At 42.5% G+C, this 17,080-nt stretch overlaps 1 protein-coding gene across 1 annotated transcript; it reads right to left on the reverse strand.

Moving 5' to 3' along the window:
* Positions 1 to 6: 6 nt before the first annotated feature.
* On the reverse strand, positions 7 to 16,876 carry rasl10a (RAS-like, family 10, member A). The gene is made up of 3 exons (XM_005722152.1): positions 15,861 to 16,876; positions 5,127 to 5,251; positions 7 to 1,165 (listed from the first exon to the last, which is right to left on the reverse strand). Exons 1-3 carry the CDS (start codon positions 16,074 to 16,076, stop codon positions 895 to 897), a joined length of 612 nt encoding a protein of 203 aa, XP_005722209.1. The 5' UTR covers positions 16,077 to 16,876; the 3' UTR covers positions 7 to 894.
* Positions 16,877 to 17,080: the final 204 nt, after the last annotated feature.

Genomic DNA, 17,080 nt, shown 5'->3' on the forward strand with positions numbered 1-17,080 from the left:
CACACACACACACACACACACACACACACACACACACACACACAGGTTCTTGTTTCAGGCTCCGGAGCCTCCTGCTGGTTCCCCGTTCCCTGGATTTAATGTATTCATCAGAAACAGACACTGAGTGAGGGGAGGGAGCAGATTAAAGTCCTACAGTACATGATAAGGAACTGCAGCATTTTCTGCTGCAAGACAACCTTAAAACAGCCTTTCTGTGAACAAGCAGCTTTTACTGTCGGCCAAGATTCTAATAGAGGATGGGGCAGAGAACAAAAATGCAGGCTACTTCTCAGAATCTAAAATTAAACACCACCTAACCATATCTATCTATGTACTTTTTGAGATAACTGGCACAGAAAATGAGCGCTCTCACTTTTTATCGTTTCCATCTTTTTGCCTGTCGGTCTCATGCACAAATCCCAATAAATCCAGTGATGTTAGATGTGAGCTTCTGCTTTTGACCTTACAGAGTGTGGCAAATCCAAAAGGAAGACTGGATGATATTGCTGCCTGTCCGCTTTGACTCTCACAAACACAGCTTCTGCCCTGTCAGGTCCAGCGACAGACCTTTCATATTGGGAAGCGCAGCCTGAAATGTTGACCTGTGATGTGAGAAACATATCTGTGCTATGCTTTTTGTATTGTTTGTCACCTGCTTTCTTTTTCCCATTTCCTTCCTTGTTTCTACACAGTTGACTAGGAAGTGGTTGGATGACCATGTGTGTAATTTGAGTGTCTTTTACAGCGCACGAATCTAATAAACCTCATTAAGAAAAATCAGCTCAGTAAAGCAGGAGGCCACGGGGTTATTTTTCCCAGCCATTTTGATAGAAAGTCCTTCTCTCTGCTGCCGCTCCACTCCTGAGTTGGCAGGGGTGGAGGGAGCTCTGAGGGTCACATGATGGTGCAGCGATTCCTCTGTAGCGCCCCCTGCAAACGAATGGAGGTGTGGTTCTGGCGCATCCCCCGTGCCACAGCAATCCCCAGCAGCTCCTTGAAGAGCAGGACTACGTGCCAGTTAAACTTGGCAGAGCACTCCACATAACCGCACTTCCATGTCTTCTTCACCAGAACCGACACGGCCCTGCGAGGCATGAAGCGCTGACGCTGCAGATCTCTCTTGTTACCCACCACCAGGATTGGCACCTCGCTGCTGCTACCTTCCCTGCAGGAGTATGAGAAAAGAAGGTTGTGTTATTTATATTAATTTTTTTAAACCCAGCAAAGCCATCGTGTTGGTGTTTGTCACAGCTGTTGTCTCTGCATAGTTTTCCCTTCCTTCTGAGGTGTGTGGGGGTGGACTGGAGGATTAAAACTCACAGGCTCAAGGGGCCTCCCACCGCATGCTGCAGTGAGGGCTTTACAGCATTATTGAGTGGGAAAATGTACGGCAAGCCGGAGGGATGTGTTATAAAATTCTAACTCAGAAGCAAAATCAGAATACTTTATTAATCCCAATGGAATTTATGTGGTCACAGTTGCGCGAAGGCAGTAACGAACAAGTTAAAGTACCAATAATAAATAATAAAATATATTACAAAACTACTCTAATATATAAATACCCCCAATATGTTACACTAACAACCTAGGCGCCCCTCTCGTCATACTGACAGTTATCTTCTCTGTAGAGGACGTGCAGATTATTAAAAGTAAGACCTGCAAATATAAAGATTAGTCCTGCAGCAGTAATGAAAAACATACAGCACCTCTTCAAGTCGACCACAATTAACCGTGATTAGTGATGGTTTAGAAGTGTTTAAATGAAAAGAAGTTTAGTGCAGCAGTGTGGGAAATTAAGCTGCAGGAGTTTAGAGTAAAATGAAGTGTTGATGATAACAATAATATTAATTTTGCTGCTTATTTAGGAGGCAAGGTCATTGGGTTAATGATTTGTAATAATAATTTAAAAAAGCCTTAGAATATAAACTATTTAGGAAAAGCTGTAACAACCGATGTTGAACTCAGAACATCTAGAAAAGACAAGTGTATAAACTGTTTAAACAGCTGCCTTAACAACTTAGCTCTTTCTCTCAGAACGAATGATGGCTTATTTTGTATGACAAAGACTTTTGCATACTTTTGCATATTTGCACGTCTGCCTCGACAGATGGACAAAATGGCTCGCCGAAGAGAAGGCGATGCAGCCTGAGAGAGATGAGCGGTGCAATTTTCAAGCCCCGAGGCGAAGTTCTCAAAACTTGGGAGCTGAACAACCACACGGCAGCAATCATCTCACTTTTCTCCTTTTCACAGGTTGTGCTCACATAACAGCCTTAAAAATATCTCCTTGCATATCTGCTCGGGCTTGACTACTTGTGCACAATGAGGTGTACTGAATGTGGGAGGCGGTGTGCGTACATCCCTTCATGAGAATGGGGGGGGGGTAGGAATGATGGAAGGACAACACTGTCACAAGCCTCACTGAACTGAAGGTAGGCTCCTCGCTAGTGGGAACCAGAATAATAAAAGATTGCTGAGGAACATTTCAACAATAGACTCTTTTTTTTTCGACAGCTGACACACAGAGTAAAAAAAAACTCCTCCAAAACTCGATTATTAATGATTCCTCTTACAGTATCTGCCCCCTTCTCCTCCCCTTCCTTTCCTTTCCTTCTCCAGTCTAATGTTAGACTCTCCATGATTGCACATTTCCCCCCTATTGTCTATTCCTCTCACATTCACCATTTCTTCCATAGTTGCTGGGGATAATAGGTTTCTGTCTTAGATCATAAACATTCGTGGTTACACATTCAGAGCTGCGAGAAAGTGGGCATCAACTGTGGAGAGGCAGTTTGGTGTTGTACAACACGGCAAACAAATGAAGCCACCCAATGCACCTTTCTATATGTAAATATATGCATGCAGCTGACGACTGGAGAGCGAGGGATTTCTGGCCCCATACGCAGCAGGTGCAAAGCAAATCCAAGAAGCATTTACTGTATGTTATCTGTGGGCCTTCTGTACACTAAACGGACGACTGTCCCAAGAATAGCCTTTAAATTACTAGTGTGGGTTTAGGCATCACACAAGAATCAAATGTCATCAGACAGTGAACTGTCATCACGACGAGCGCGCATGCTAAATTGAAAGATACCACCACAAGAAGCCTAAAAATCACTGTCACCATCATGTAATTGTACAGCTTTGTGACAGGCTGTGAAATTGTGTGCTGTCTTCAGACGGGTGACGGGATGATTTCATTACAAATCATCAGTGAAGGATAACAAGCTGTGTGTCAGCGGTTTAACAAACAAAAGCAGGATTGTTGTATTACATTTAGTTAAAAATGAAATGCAAATCATTCAAACTTATATTCAAATGAAAACAGCACAAAAACAACACATGAATTGTTGAAATAATTTTTTTTATTGAATTTGATTTCAGCAACATATTTTTTAAAAGGTTGAGACAGGAGCATGTTTAATACTTGCCTCTATCTTTCTATGCAGCCATGTTGCCGTAATACAAGTGGAATTTGGTTTCGCACTCTTTATGAAATAAACAAGGCCTTTCCTGAGAAACACCCCCTCTGGATGGCAGCACACGTTGCTCCAAAACATGCATACGGAGCCTTCAAAGGTGTAAGTTACTTATGGCATGTGCACTAATGATCTTCTATACGATTACAGTATGGATGTTGGCTTTTTAAGCTGTGCACTGATAACAATCTGAATAGTCCAATCCTATGCATGACTCGACTACACTAGAATTTCTGTGAAAAACTAAACATCATTACTGCTTCCACTGGAAATAAGATGGTAAGAAACAGCCAGGTGCTGCTAGTCAAATGTAGCTGTTTGTTAAGACAATGTCACAGTCTTTCCAGGAGTGTATGTCCGACCAATTTCACTCCAAGGTCAGACTGTGCAATGCTCAGGGAAACCTTGACAAATTCTAGTTAGTACAACCGTCAAGTGTCACCTTGGGCTTGTTTTACCTTGCAATCAATGACTCAGTATTCAGTAGAAAAGTATTCTAGATGCCGTCTTCCAACAGCTAAAGCTTGCCTGGAATTGGGCCATGCAACAGGACAACGATCCCAAGCAAAGGAGCAAATTTACAACAGAATGTCTGAAAAAGAACAGAAACAAAGTTCTGCAATGTTCCAGGCAAAGCATAGACCTCAACCTGCTTGAGCTGCTGTGGTGCACTCTTGACAGAGCTAATGCTAACAAACCTCAATGAACTGAAGCAAAGTTGTAAAGAAGAGTGGAGCTAAAGTTAAAAAAAAGTCAAAGTGAGAGCCTGCTGGGCTCTGTATAAAAATCCCACAGAAAACTATTACTTTACGTTATTGCTGCTAAAGGTGGCTCTACAAGCTAAAACTTTCTTTTCCACATTTTCACATGCTGGGCCTTTATTTTTTGGTATTTTGTACTTTGATGATAAAAACCCCCAAACGTGTTGTAATTTTTATGTTCTAAACATTATTCTTATGCATTTATTTGTTTAAAAAAAAAAGGGTGGTAAACCCACCGTCCTCTTAATTCTCAGTTCTGAAAGGCTCAGCCTCTGTGGGCTCTTTTATGTTACTAACCTGTTGCTAATTAACCTAATTAGCTCTGAGATGTTCCAACAGCTTTTTTTTTTCAGCATTACGTAATATTTCTGGTCTTTTGTTGTCCCTGTCCTAGATTTTTTTTTTTTTAAATTAGAAAACAGTAATGCCTGTGAGTCTTGACAGCGTCATTGTGGTTCAGTTTTCAATTAAATATAGGGTTTAAAGCACGGGTGTCAAACACAAGGCCCAGGACGAAGAATTTCCAATGGAAAAAAATCCCCCCCTCCTCCCCCCCAATAGATAAATGCTTAATTTACAGGAAAATCTCTGTTTTGTAAATTAACAAAAGCTTAATATTTTAAAATAACACAAAACTTTAACAAAACTTTAATATTTTAAAATAAAAAAAAATCGAAGGAGTGTCTGGTAAATTAACTACCACTAAACATTTTTCTGTAATTTCATATATTTATCATGTAGTTTCACTGGTCTGGCCCACTTAAGATCAAAGCAGGCTGTATGTATGTGATGCATGATGTCCAATGAGTTTGACAGTCCTGGTTTGAAGCTTTTGGACGGTATGTTGAACATCTGCGTTGTCAGCAGAGAGTGTTTGTGACCATACCTGTTCTCTACTATCTGCTGTCGGATCATTTTGACGTATTCAAAGCTCTCCACGCAGCAGATGTCATACACCAGGATGTATGCGTTGGCATTACGAACACCTCTGCAGCGCAAATCCAGCCATTCCTGAAAGGACAGATATGTAGAGAAACACATAAATATGCAAACATATGAGTACGTCCAAGACCCGTTTTAGTCAAGCTTAAGAACTGACATGGTCTCTCGGGTATGCTGACGTATTAGATGGAAGACTTTGCAGATGTGTAAGGTTCCCAGGCAGTGTGTCCTAATGGCTTTGTCAAAGTCTGACATTTCCTCAAATGCCACGATGAGGTTATTTGTGGTTCTGAGTGAAATGGCTCATCGGCTCATGAATACATTCTTGTGAAATTGGGTGCGGACATTAATTTCCCCTTCAGGACAAACTGATGACTTTGCCACCAGCGTCATCATCAAAGAGAAATTTCAATCCAATACTTTGATTCATGACAGATTAAAAGACTAACGATAATCCCATCAGCCTCGGTTAATTTTTTTTCCCTCTTTATGTAACAGAACTTTGCTCTGTCACAGTTTGCTTCCCTTTGCAGTTACAAAGTGCAGTGTATGAATTCCTCGAGTAGACATGGTTCTGGGAATCTTACAGCTTTGAACAAAGTCATAAAACACGATGACCCCGCAGTAAAACACTGCACGCTGTTCAAGGACAAAGACGGAGGCTGGGGAAAAGAAAACGCACAACCTTCTGTCAGGAGAGGAAAAAAGGGAACGCGGTGCTCTGATGTGGCAAAAAAAAGCAACATTTTGTTCATGCTAATGGTTTTCAAAGCATAATTCAAAATGTAATCAAAGCACACAGTGCACGTGGGTCTATTTGCACCTTACTGAGGGCCATTAGTTTTAATAGAAACGTGAGGAACCATCCCTCTATCCAAATGTGTATCACTGGGCTCACCACTGCCGACCTGCTGCCTGTAACAGCATGAAATTAATGTATAAACATTTGATCTGATAAAAGAGGGAGAGGCAAATAGAGGAAGTTCAGGGGCTGGGGAAAAAAGATATACTGAGGGAAGGAAATGAGAACACAAACGCAGGCCTGGGAGAATGTTGAAAAGATGAAAAAGGCAACAGCGGATCAAGGGATGAGCAGACATAACCTCTGGTGTTCCCACACACTGCTAATGAAGGGCCTAGACTCTGTGAAACCGCCTCAGTTCAGTTCAGTGAAACATAATTCAATCCAATTTAATATAATTTAACAGACAAACATTGGAAATTAACTTTGCAACAAACAGGGTTGTTCTTATTAGATGCAGACTGCTGTAATGCACAAACGGCATTGCACTTTAGACAACGGTGTGATGAGGATCTTTCAAATGTAGTCTAACATCTGGGGAAATACAGTTTAGTAGCTGGGGATGAGAATGACTAATAATGACTATGAAGCTGGAACTAGAAACTGCTTAGCTTGGCTTAACATGAATGCTGGAAGCGTGGAAAGCTGGGCTCTGTATAAAAACCCAAATCTGTTTTCTGCCACATTTGGAGCTCACCGGTCAACACATTACATTCAGGTTTATTATATTCCTTTAAATGAAATGAAAAGCGGCACAGGTTGTGATCTTAAAAGGGGCTTGTGTGGCCCAAGACCTCTTTTCTTGTGATCACTTTGAAGTTTCTGGTGTTGTGCCAAAAGATGGTCACCCACATTCAAGCTGTTGTAAATGACTTGTCGGCCTATAATCTGTGAAGCACATGTCAAACCAATGTCATCAAATCATTCTGAGCCACAAATAACGTTCCTGTCACAAGGTAGAAAGTGAGTTTTATATATCCTTTATTTATCCAGCTAAAAAGTGTCATTGATGTTAAAAATATATAACTTTTAAAGAGTGATATGAAGTTGGTAAAATAATGTCATAAAGATAATTTTATATATAATACTTTAATAAATTCTGTTGACTAAAGTCTATTTACCAATGTAAGCAAAGATATACATTTGGAAAAATGAATATAAACATCAGAAATCAGTTTTGGCACATTCACCAGCAAAGATTTTCAGGAAGTTGGACTTGTCTCATGCTTGGAAAGTACCGGCATATTTCCCAAAGCTCAAAAGTGTCATCAGGTAGTGCAATGATATCAGCTTCCGGGTATTTGGATTATTGGTGTCATCTTTGAACAACAACTGAATTTTAAAACTCTAAGCTCATCCAACCTTGTTTCCTTCACCTCAGAAATGTGGCAAAAGTCAAACCTTTACGGATGATCTGATATCGTCGTGTTGGTGTCGTTGCAAGTGACCAATCACATTGTTGTGACGTTATTCTCAAGCCATTCGTGCATTTATGAAATTCCAATGTTGCAAGGACAATATCAATTCTGCTTAGCGTTTATTAAAGGGTTAGGGTCAGGGTCTGGGTCCGTTGATCGGCGGACAGAGGCGGTTTCTCGCAGCTTAAGTACAGTTTTTTGTTTTACGGCGTTTTTTCCTGAAGTCGCAAAAGTATGAAGCCACAACATTCTGATTGATCCTGGATCAACATTTACTATGTTGATCTAGGAACAACACCAACACGACGATATCAGATCGTGCAACCTTTACTGTCATTCAGTCCTCTGGATCTTTTACTACACAGTTTACTTTTCTAACCCACTTTTCACTCTTCACTGCATCTGACCTGCTCTGACCTCTGGCATCAACAAGAGATTTTCACCCAGAGACCTGCAGCTTATTGGGTAGTTTCTCTTTTTTGACCATTCTCTGTAAACCCCAGAGATCCCAGTAGATCAGCATTTTCTGAGATACTCAGACTACCCTGACAGCAACAACCATGCCACGTTCAAAGTCACTTCAATCACCTTTCTTCCCCATCCGATGCTCGGTTTGAACATGTTTTCATGCATAGACACACTTCCATGTGATTGGCCGATAGAGATTTGAGAGCGCTTGAAAAGGTATACCTAATGAAATGGCCAGTGAGTTTATGTTATGTTGTTAAGATCACTGATTTAACCTTGGAACATTTCCACAGACTCAGTGTAGATTTACTTCACACAGTGGCTGCTGTTCGATTTGCTCCTCCTGAGCTCTTTTTTAAAACAGTTTTTTAAATCCCTGTGAACACATTTTTAAAAGAATTTACAGACAAATCAATTTCCCCATGTGATCACTGCCTCTCCTGAAGCTGTTTATTATGTTATGCTGCAATGATTTTCAGTGAAATTCCGCTCTGATGTATTTGATGCTTTTTGACTGACGCACCTGAACCTCGGGGCTCTGATGATGATTTGGCTGCTTTGGAGCCGTGCTTGTTGTCCCCATATTGCTTTGAAAGCTCACATATCAAAGTGCTGATTGTCAGGCCCCATTTTAATTTGCATGCTTATAATTAGCATGCAATCTAATGTGACCCCGTAGTGGAGCAGTGCAATGTTGATGGATTTGCAACAGTATTTTGTACAGCGTTAAGTCATTTGTTCCATGTGGTGTTTACTCTACACTTTTTCCAGCACTTACACAGCTTGTGTAACCTAAAATAGAAACGTGAATAGAAAAAAAATTAATTACACTGCTGTCAAGGTTTGGGGGGGGGATTTGCATCCAAATTAAACATGCTGTACAGCTAATCTGTACAATGAAGATGAACTGATAATTTGTGACAGGTGAGGCTGAGGGAACAGGCGAGGATCAGCCTAACTTGTAATGATAAAACGCAGTGAGGAACGCTTTGCCTCTATTCATTTTGGAGGGGGTGTTTGTGTCAAGGAGCAGAAACAGCCTCACAGATCAGCAGGAAGATAATGAAGCCAATCAGGCGCAGAGATGGCAATAAGATCACTGCCATCAAAAGTAAAAAGCGTAAGTGGGACGATGTGTTGTGAAAACTGGTGTAAAGTGCAGTTTTCTCTGGTCTTTCACAGTGTTTTCAGCAAGAGTGTTTTTTTTCCTTTATGATTTCTAATTTCTTCCATCAATTCATTTTCTTCCTGGAGTCTATCCTAAAGTGTCCAGTACAGCTCCAGTGCAAGATTTGTTGTGTTTCCCGAACAAACCAGAGATGTTCGCTGTCATCACAGCTCATGATAACTGAGGCAGCTGACGACGCAAGGCGAGCACGGTGGCTGTGGTTGCAGCCTCACATCCCGCGGGGCTAAAAATAGCAGCTTGTGTTTTCATCTCGTATCTCTTTGTCGTCCAAGTCCTGTTTTTAAATGTGGAGGAGGAGCCGGCACAGAAGCAGCAATACTACTTCTCCAAACCCCAAACACGAGGCCCAGGCCAAAACAGAGCAGTAAAGAAAAGGCAGCGCACTGATACGCGGTAACCAAATGAATGCAAACGGCATGTGTGGGCATGTTTATTTGTGTGTGCTCGCCGGGATGTGAGAATGTGCTTGCGGGAGCGTGACTGTGAAGTGTGGTGCCACTGTCTGTGTCCTCCAGTCGGTCGCCTTACCACAGCGTGGAAAAAGAGCAGCTCGTCCTTTGCTCCTCAAGACCCAAACAGAGCGTGTTTCCCTGACAACTGCAGGGCCGTGGTCAGTTTTCAGCAGGCTATGGCAAAGCCGCCATGACTCTGATATTAGTGGAGGCAGCTTGAACGTAATGAGTGGTTGCGATGGATCAATACTCCATCCAGTGCAGGAGGGCGGCCGGTGTAACCTGGCTGGGGCCAGTGCTGAGCTATTACAGATATGTCAAACACAGGTCACGCTGGTTGAGTTGGAATTAAAATCCATTACATCCCTTAGGGATGGAAGTCCCCTTTTCAAAGTAATGACCTGGACCAGCAAAACCATTTATTGCCCTTTGTTGTAAGTCTCCAGTGTTCAGGTGACAAGGAGACTCTGGCTGATGCTGGCGAGGGGTCAAAAATGGATATTCTCAAGAATTAGACTGGATTGGGAAACCGAGAGATATGTAACGTTGCTCTATGTCTTTCTTGTCCTTACAGATATCCTTGCAGATATCCTTGCATGCTGCCAGAGAGTTAGATGAGAAGATTGCCTACTTTGTTAAATAGCCTACTAATAAGATAAAGCTAGGAGCTGGAAGCTTAACATCAAGACCAATTGCTGGGTCTGACCCGAGGCACAACCTCCATGGCTGAAAAATGAAACCAGTTGAAGTGCACCTTGAAGTGCAGTTACTCGAAGGCCCACTGAGGCGGCCTCGAGAAGCAAGTTAATCTGCTTAGACTCACAATTTAAAGGCCTAACTGTACAATGGAAATAGGAATACAATTTTAAATAAAATGGTTTACAGTCTCAGTAGCTGATGTTTCACATCCTTTGGGGTGACTGTGTCTCAGGAGGTGGAGCAGGTTATCTACTAATCAAGAGGTCAGTGGTTGGATTTCCTCATGCATCGGAGAGCAACTCAGCTCCAGCTACTTGCCCAATGATTCTTAGGCATGCAGCCAGGTATGGAGTCACCAACCTTTCCAAATCTTCCAGAGCTACAAACACCACCACCCCTAGTGTGAATGTTTAACTAGCTCTCATTGCACTTGCATGAATGAGGCTTGTAGTAAGAAAGCGCTTTGAGCAAAAAAGTGCTACATTAGTACAGGTTCATAATAAGTGCACCAGAGGTGATTTTTAATATAACTCACCAACTGTGTTGTTATTACCACTTGAACTTTGCATTTTTAAGGGAATAGTTGAATGAGAGGGGGAAACGCCAACTGGTTGTTAGCTAGCTGTCTAGCATGCTAGGCTACTTCTAATTCAAATCACTGATCTAGAACAAATAACATGGCTTGCGAGTACTTAACAATTAATTAAATCTAACTGTACTAAGAGCCCATTCAAGGAATCTTTGCTTCAGCTCTGTTGAGTGAAATGTCAGAATTTTATTCAGATTTGACTTGGCAGTAATTAGCACTGAGGATGAGGGTGTGTTTTGCTGATCACGCTTGTTAGAGTCATCTCTACAAGGCTTGTCTGGTCCATATTTTGTTGGGCACCGTTTTACACTACTGTACACAACCATAATGGATTTAATTTTATTCTTATATACGTGCAAATACAAGGGTTGCCAGCTTGTTTAATTCTTTGCAGCCTGAAGTGTGGAACCCATAGACATCAGGTAATGCGGTCTTTCTTTGCTTGAGATGCAGGGCCTTTTTTACAGCTGCCTTTGGCTGCTGCTTGTGTGTGAGTATCTCTGCTCTGAGTTTTGTATTTAATACCTGAAAAGCTGCACTATTGAGATCAGGCGAAGACTTGCCATTCAAGGATATCTCATTTCTTTGCTTTGACAAACTCTCGGTTGCTTTTACAGTTTGCTTTGGGTCATTTTCCGTTTGTGCTGTGAAACTCTGCCCGATGGGTTTTGTAGCATCTGTCTGAATCTGAGCAGAGAGTGTAGCCCCGTACACTTCACAGTCAATCCTGCAGCTTCACTCAGCAATCACATCACCAACAAAGTGTCCTGGTTCCCCTGCCAGGCATATGTTTCTACGTGGTATTCTTTGGATCATGACCTTTTCTCTAATGCTCAATACTTTTGTCTTCTATTAGTAAGTAAAGTTACATTTTATTTATATAGCACCTTTTCAGATTAAATCACAAAGTGCTTCACAGAGGCTCAAAAATACATCATCCAATGTCAACCAAAACCAATTTTAAAAAGATAAGTCTTTAACTGCTTCTTAAAAGAAATGACTGAGTCCACAGATCTCAAACTCAATGGCAGAGAGTTCCAGAGTCTGGGAGCCACAGATACAAACCCTCTGTCACCTTTAGTTTTTAACCTTGTATGCTGGACAGCCAGCAGGCCTTGGTCACAAGACCTCAAGACCTTTTTTCTTCTATTATGTTAGTACAGGTTAATCTTGGTTTCATCTTTTATCATCTAGATGTTTTCTGTCAAACTCTAATCCGGCCTTCCTGTTCCTCAGTGTAACTGTGTGAACCTTATTGTAAATTCTCTCCATTCATGAAGGTGTTTCTTGATTGTAGTCCTCGATAACAATACTCCTACCTCCTTAAGAGTATCCTTAATTTTGTTAGGTGCTATAAAGTTGTTTCTTTAGCCATGGAAATAATTCTGCAATCACCCTCTGTGTTTTTTCTGAGCATTTATTCTTTATTAACGGCATAAAAGATTGCTGATTTAGCCAATCCTGAAGTTTTGCTCTCTCTCTGAGAGGATAATTTTGCTGTTTCAGTGACGATGTCTTTCACTTGCACCGACATCTATTTGAGACTCATATTTAAAATTTCGGTGAAAAGCTACGAAATACAAATTCAACACTTCAGATATTCTATCTGCTTCATTTATTATGAAATAACAAGTGAACGTGCCTCACCCGGCCATGAAACCGCTCGTCAATCAAATGTAGAACTAACTGTGAGCCACTGAAAATGAGGGACTGTGTATAAACCGTAACTGCTGAACTGTTAATGCAACATTTTTGTTAAACCCTTTGAATTAAGGCTAAAAGTCTGCACTTCTATCACCTCTGGATGTTTCATTTAAAATCAACTGTGAAGGTGTGCACAGGGAAAACTACAAAAACTGTGCCTTTGCAGATAGTATAATGATATTTGTGTATATATCAGCAAAAACAGATTAAATGCAATTCAAAATGAATGATCCACTATGATTATTATACATTTGTGCTCAGTTTCACTTCCAGATCCTGTCAGCACTTAACGCTTCACCGATATGTGCACTTCACAGATGCACACATCTTTCTTGCTGCATCTGCAAGCGTGAAATACGATAGTTTCCTCGCTGTTATATATGAAAGTATTGACAGAGATAGCTGAGAAAAATGCCCAGAGAGAGCAGGAGACGGAGCATTTTGTGTGGGAGGAAGTCATGGAGATACATTATGGCAAGAACAAAAAGGGAAAAGAAGAGAAAGTGAAAAGAAAAGAAAAGAACAAGAAAAAATCATGCTGAATCTTCTGTCACGCTTAAATCCATCTGTCATCACATCGTATTGACACACCAGGACAGATGCTCTCTCAATGCAATACTCTCAGAAACAGACACACACGCCACAAAGCAAACAAATCATTACACCAACCCAGCTTCACAGGAATAACGATACAAATCTTGCCTCTTTCCAGCATTAAAAAAAGATTTTTTAATGTCTCTGTATGTTGTTGAAATGAGGTCACAAGTCGCCTGCTAGAACGCCACTGCTGTTCTTATAAAATAATCTGAACTGATGAGAAATTGCCGGGCTACATCAGCGCGGAGGCGTACTGACTCACTCTATTCTGCAGCTTATTCATCACAAATTTTATAGGACAATATAAAACCTCATTTGGTCACCCCGGCTTCAACGGTGTCCATTAAACTTTCTAATTGACCAAAACAAATTCCCGCTCTCTCCCTCCCCTCTCTCCTTTCTTCCTCTCTTATTCCCCGACTGTATTCTAACAGTGAAGTGTGCTTTTATTTAATTTGCTGTCTTCAGCAAGTAAAATTCAATCAGGATTCTTTGTGCTGGCTCAACTCACCCCTCATTACATCCAACTGCCCCTGATCCACGTTACATTTCTGTGGTCGCAGGGTTAAACGCAGATGAGGGCAGTGACTCGAAAATGCCCCGTGTCTCTCGCTGTGAATAGAGGATGAAGCACCAGAGGAAGCAAGAACGAGCGAGACAAAGCACAGCGGGCCTTCCAGGTGTTGTTCCTTAGCAAATGAGTAACCGTAAATCTGTCAGATGGAAATGTTGTGGCAGCACTCAGCTAATGGATTTCTCTGCTGGTATACCTTCGACAAAGAGCCTGCACCACCACTCTGACATTAGCATGAAATGTTTAACCAAAGACAATCAAATGAGGAGGAAACCCCTCAAATGTGACTCAACCTTTGAGACACTTGGACTCATCAGATGCACCTCGTCCCCTGTTCCTGCAGCTGCTCCTGCTTATTGCTTAATGGGAGTTCAAAGCACTTTAGCTGGAAAAAAGGAAACTCAGTGCCTTCCCAGAAGGAATCTGTAGCGTAAGCAGTCTGCAGAACTCTTAACACCTTCCAATAAAATGTTAAATCTAGTAGGGAAGCTTTGTATAACTCCGACAAGATGATTGCTCTGCCCTGTCAGATGTTTTCTGTGTTAACGCTGCAGCTTTGTGAGCGCACAGAAAACCAGCACTTTGGGAGGTCTCTCTTTCTCGTTGTGCTTTTGTTGTCTCCTGCTTGGCTTGATCTCATTTTCTCAGTGGCACTTTCGCCGGCGGTAGATAACCGCAGCTGTTCTTGGGAGGCCTATCTGTGACACCGACAGGGAGGGAAGGAGAGAAACAGTCAGCAGCAGCAAATCAATGGCTTTGCTGTGGTGACCTTGGAGATTTCGGTCTTTCCAATGAGGTCACAGTGGACAGGAGTCAAACACGTGCCTCGCGTCAGCAGAGACTTGCAGTGGGATGCGCCGTTTCAAGCACCGCACACATGCATACGAAGAGAGGGACGCATTATATTCAGCAACTTAATGGGCTGGGAAAAATGACAAAGAGGACTTTAACAAGGGGATCATTTGTCTCGAGGGATAGAGTCACATTTTTAAGGCGATATTAAAGCAGTTCTCACATGCTCATGTGTAGATTGGAAGGATTTCAGCTGCTGTAACAGATCCTACTCTCCACATTTGGCCACTAAGAGGGAAGGGAAAGCGGAGAGCTGATGTCTTTCCAATAAAGAGAGGATTTAATGCGATTTCACTCTAAGTGTCAAGGGCCAAAATACACACTTCTCATTCCATGTAAAAAAATAACTAAAACAATGCTTAATATGTCTGATTCACACAAGGTAAGCGGAATAATAACACAAAGAGGATTTAAAAGATTATCCCCTAGACTGATTCAGACAGTTGAAGAAGCAGGTGAAGCAGCTCTCCCACATCCTTAGTTCTGGTTTTTTGTTCTTATTTTTTACTGGCTGTGTTTTTGAAAACAGAGGTTCAGAAGTCTGTGGTGTTTTGAAGCCTCTGTGGGTCTCCTCCTTGGTTGTGACTGTTTAACAAAGGATCTGTAAGGCGGGAGGGTGAAAAAAGTTAGAGGATCTAATAATGCTTTCAGTATGGCCACGAGGACTGTTTCAAGCACCTCCGATTCTTGTCAAGAAATAAAGAAAGCCAAAAATCTGCTCCAAAAAAGTGACTGCAAAGCCGCAGCATTCACAGTGCTTTTTCATCTTGCTATGATCCTGCGACCAGATGTGCCTCCATCTAATGAGGGGTGGCATCTGACCTGTGGTCAGGAATAAAAGGGCAGTCTGCTCTATTTTTAAAAAGGGAGTTTTAACCAGGTGCTGTGGCCATGCCTGAAGCACAATGCTGCAGAATCAACACAAATATCAGCAGCAGCACTGCTGTTTCTTAGAAGTGTGTAGAAGACATGTTATGATTAACACATAACAATATGCAAGTTTGCATATTGCAAGTTTGCATATTGTCTTCATAAACGGGCTGAAAGACAGACAAAGAGAGTTTAAAAACGCCAAAGTGAAGCTCTTAGGCTTTAAGTCGGCCAGGTCTCCATAGCAACTAGTAGACTAGGGACATCTGATACTGAAAGAGGAATAAATAAAATTGGTGTTTTTGCCTTTGAGGGATTTTAGCGGCTGTGAACAGACGGGCACTTGAAAGATTAAGCAGTGATTAAATAAATGAGAAGCGGGTTCAATCAGAGAATGGACCCCCTCCTCTCTAAGCTTGTCTAAATCCTCCTCTGATAAAGTTCCCGAGACAGAGACGTGATACCTGACTGGAGCTTGATGGAAAAGAGGAGATCGGCGGGACGTCCAAAATCTTCAGCTCGTACATGTTCCCGTTCAGTATGACGGAGGGTCTGTACACATATCTGGTCCTGGTCGGCGTGTACACCTCCGAGAAGTCGTTATAGATGAACTGGCGGATTATAGAAGTTTTCCCCACTCCGGGAGCACCGATCACTGCGATACTCAGCGTCTCCACCATTCCTGGAGCCCGAGTTCAGCACCATGGACAGCGGCGACAACAACGGCAGATGTGGTAGTCCAGAAACACAGCTGGCCGCCGCTTTTTAAAAAATAAATCTTTATTTTGTCTTTTTTCTTTTCTTTTCTTTTCTTGCTGTTTCTCTGGTGGAATTCAACCCACCCGCCGCCGCTGCCCCTTTAACCAGCACCCACTAAATCACCTTAACTGGCTTCAGCTGCGTTCAATAGAAGAGTCGGTGGGAGAATAGAGCACCCACCCGTCGAGCAGAGCGGGGAAACTTTTATCTCCAAGACACGCAGATAGTCAAAAATACAGCTCAGCCACCAATAGATGGGCTCTTCGCCGCCTCTGTGAGCCAACGCAAGGAGAGAAACTCTTGGTTTTCAGGGGACACCCCAGGCAACCTCGTCCCCGGAGAGGAAGCATAAAAGTCCGCCCTTGCCGCCTCCACATGGACATAATCCTGCCAAGGCTGGGCTCCGATGACCTTGTCCAAACGCACAGCTCTCAGTGTCTTCGTTGATTATCTCCTCCGCACCTCTCACTCATCCCCAGCGATGCACCACCGCGCTCCTCCATCACAATGAGGACGGGCGCGCAGCCGCTCGTCTCATAAGCTTTCCACGTGTTCCCGCATAATACGCGATCCCCATAATCTTCTGGTTTTCGATAACACAACGATCGATTTAAGACAGGAGAGGCAACTCGCACAGAAAACAGCGGCGCGTATTCTGTAAAGGCATCTGGAGTCTTAAGGAGCGCTGCGTGTCTGCCGTTGGAAAGACAGGAGCTCTCCACCTCCTCCCCTCTCTCCCCCCCTCTCTCCATCATCATTTGCAATATCCACTGCCCCGCTCGTCCAATAGGATCACGTAGTGCACAAGGCGTGCGAAAGCTTTGAGCTCCCATACGCCGCAAACAAATAGCTGTGGAAGAGGCCACACACTATACATCATCTCCGCGCCAGGGTCACGGAGAGGCGGCGCAGGACTGAACATCAT

The sequence above is a fragment of the Pundamilia nyererei genome, unplaced genomic scaffold (genome assembly GCF_000239375.1).
Source record: "Pundamilia nyererei isolate P.nyererei 1_Seehausen unplaced genomic scaffold, PunNye1.0 scaffold00006, whole genome shotgun sequence".
Taxonomy (NCBI): Eukaryota; Metazoa; Chordata; class Actinopteri; order Cichliformes; family Cichlidae; genus Pundamilia; species Pundamilia nyererei.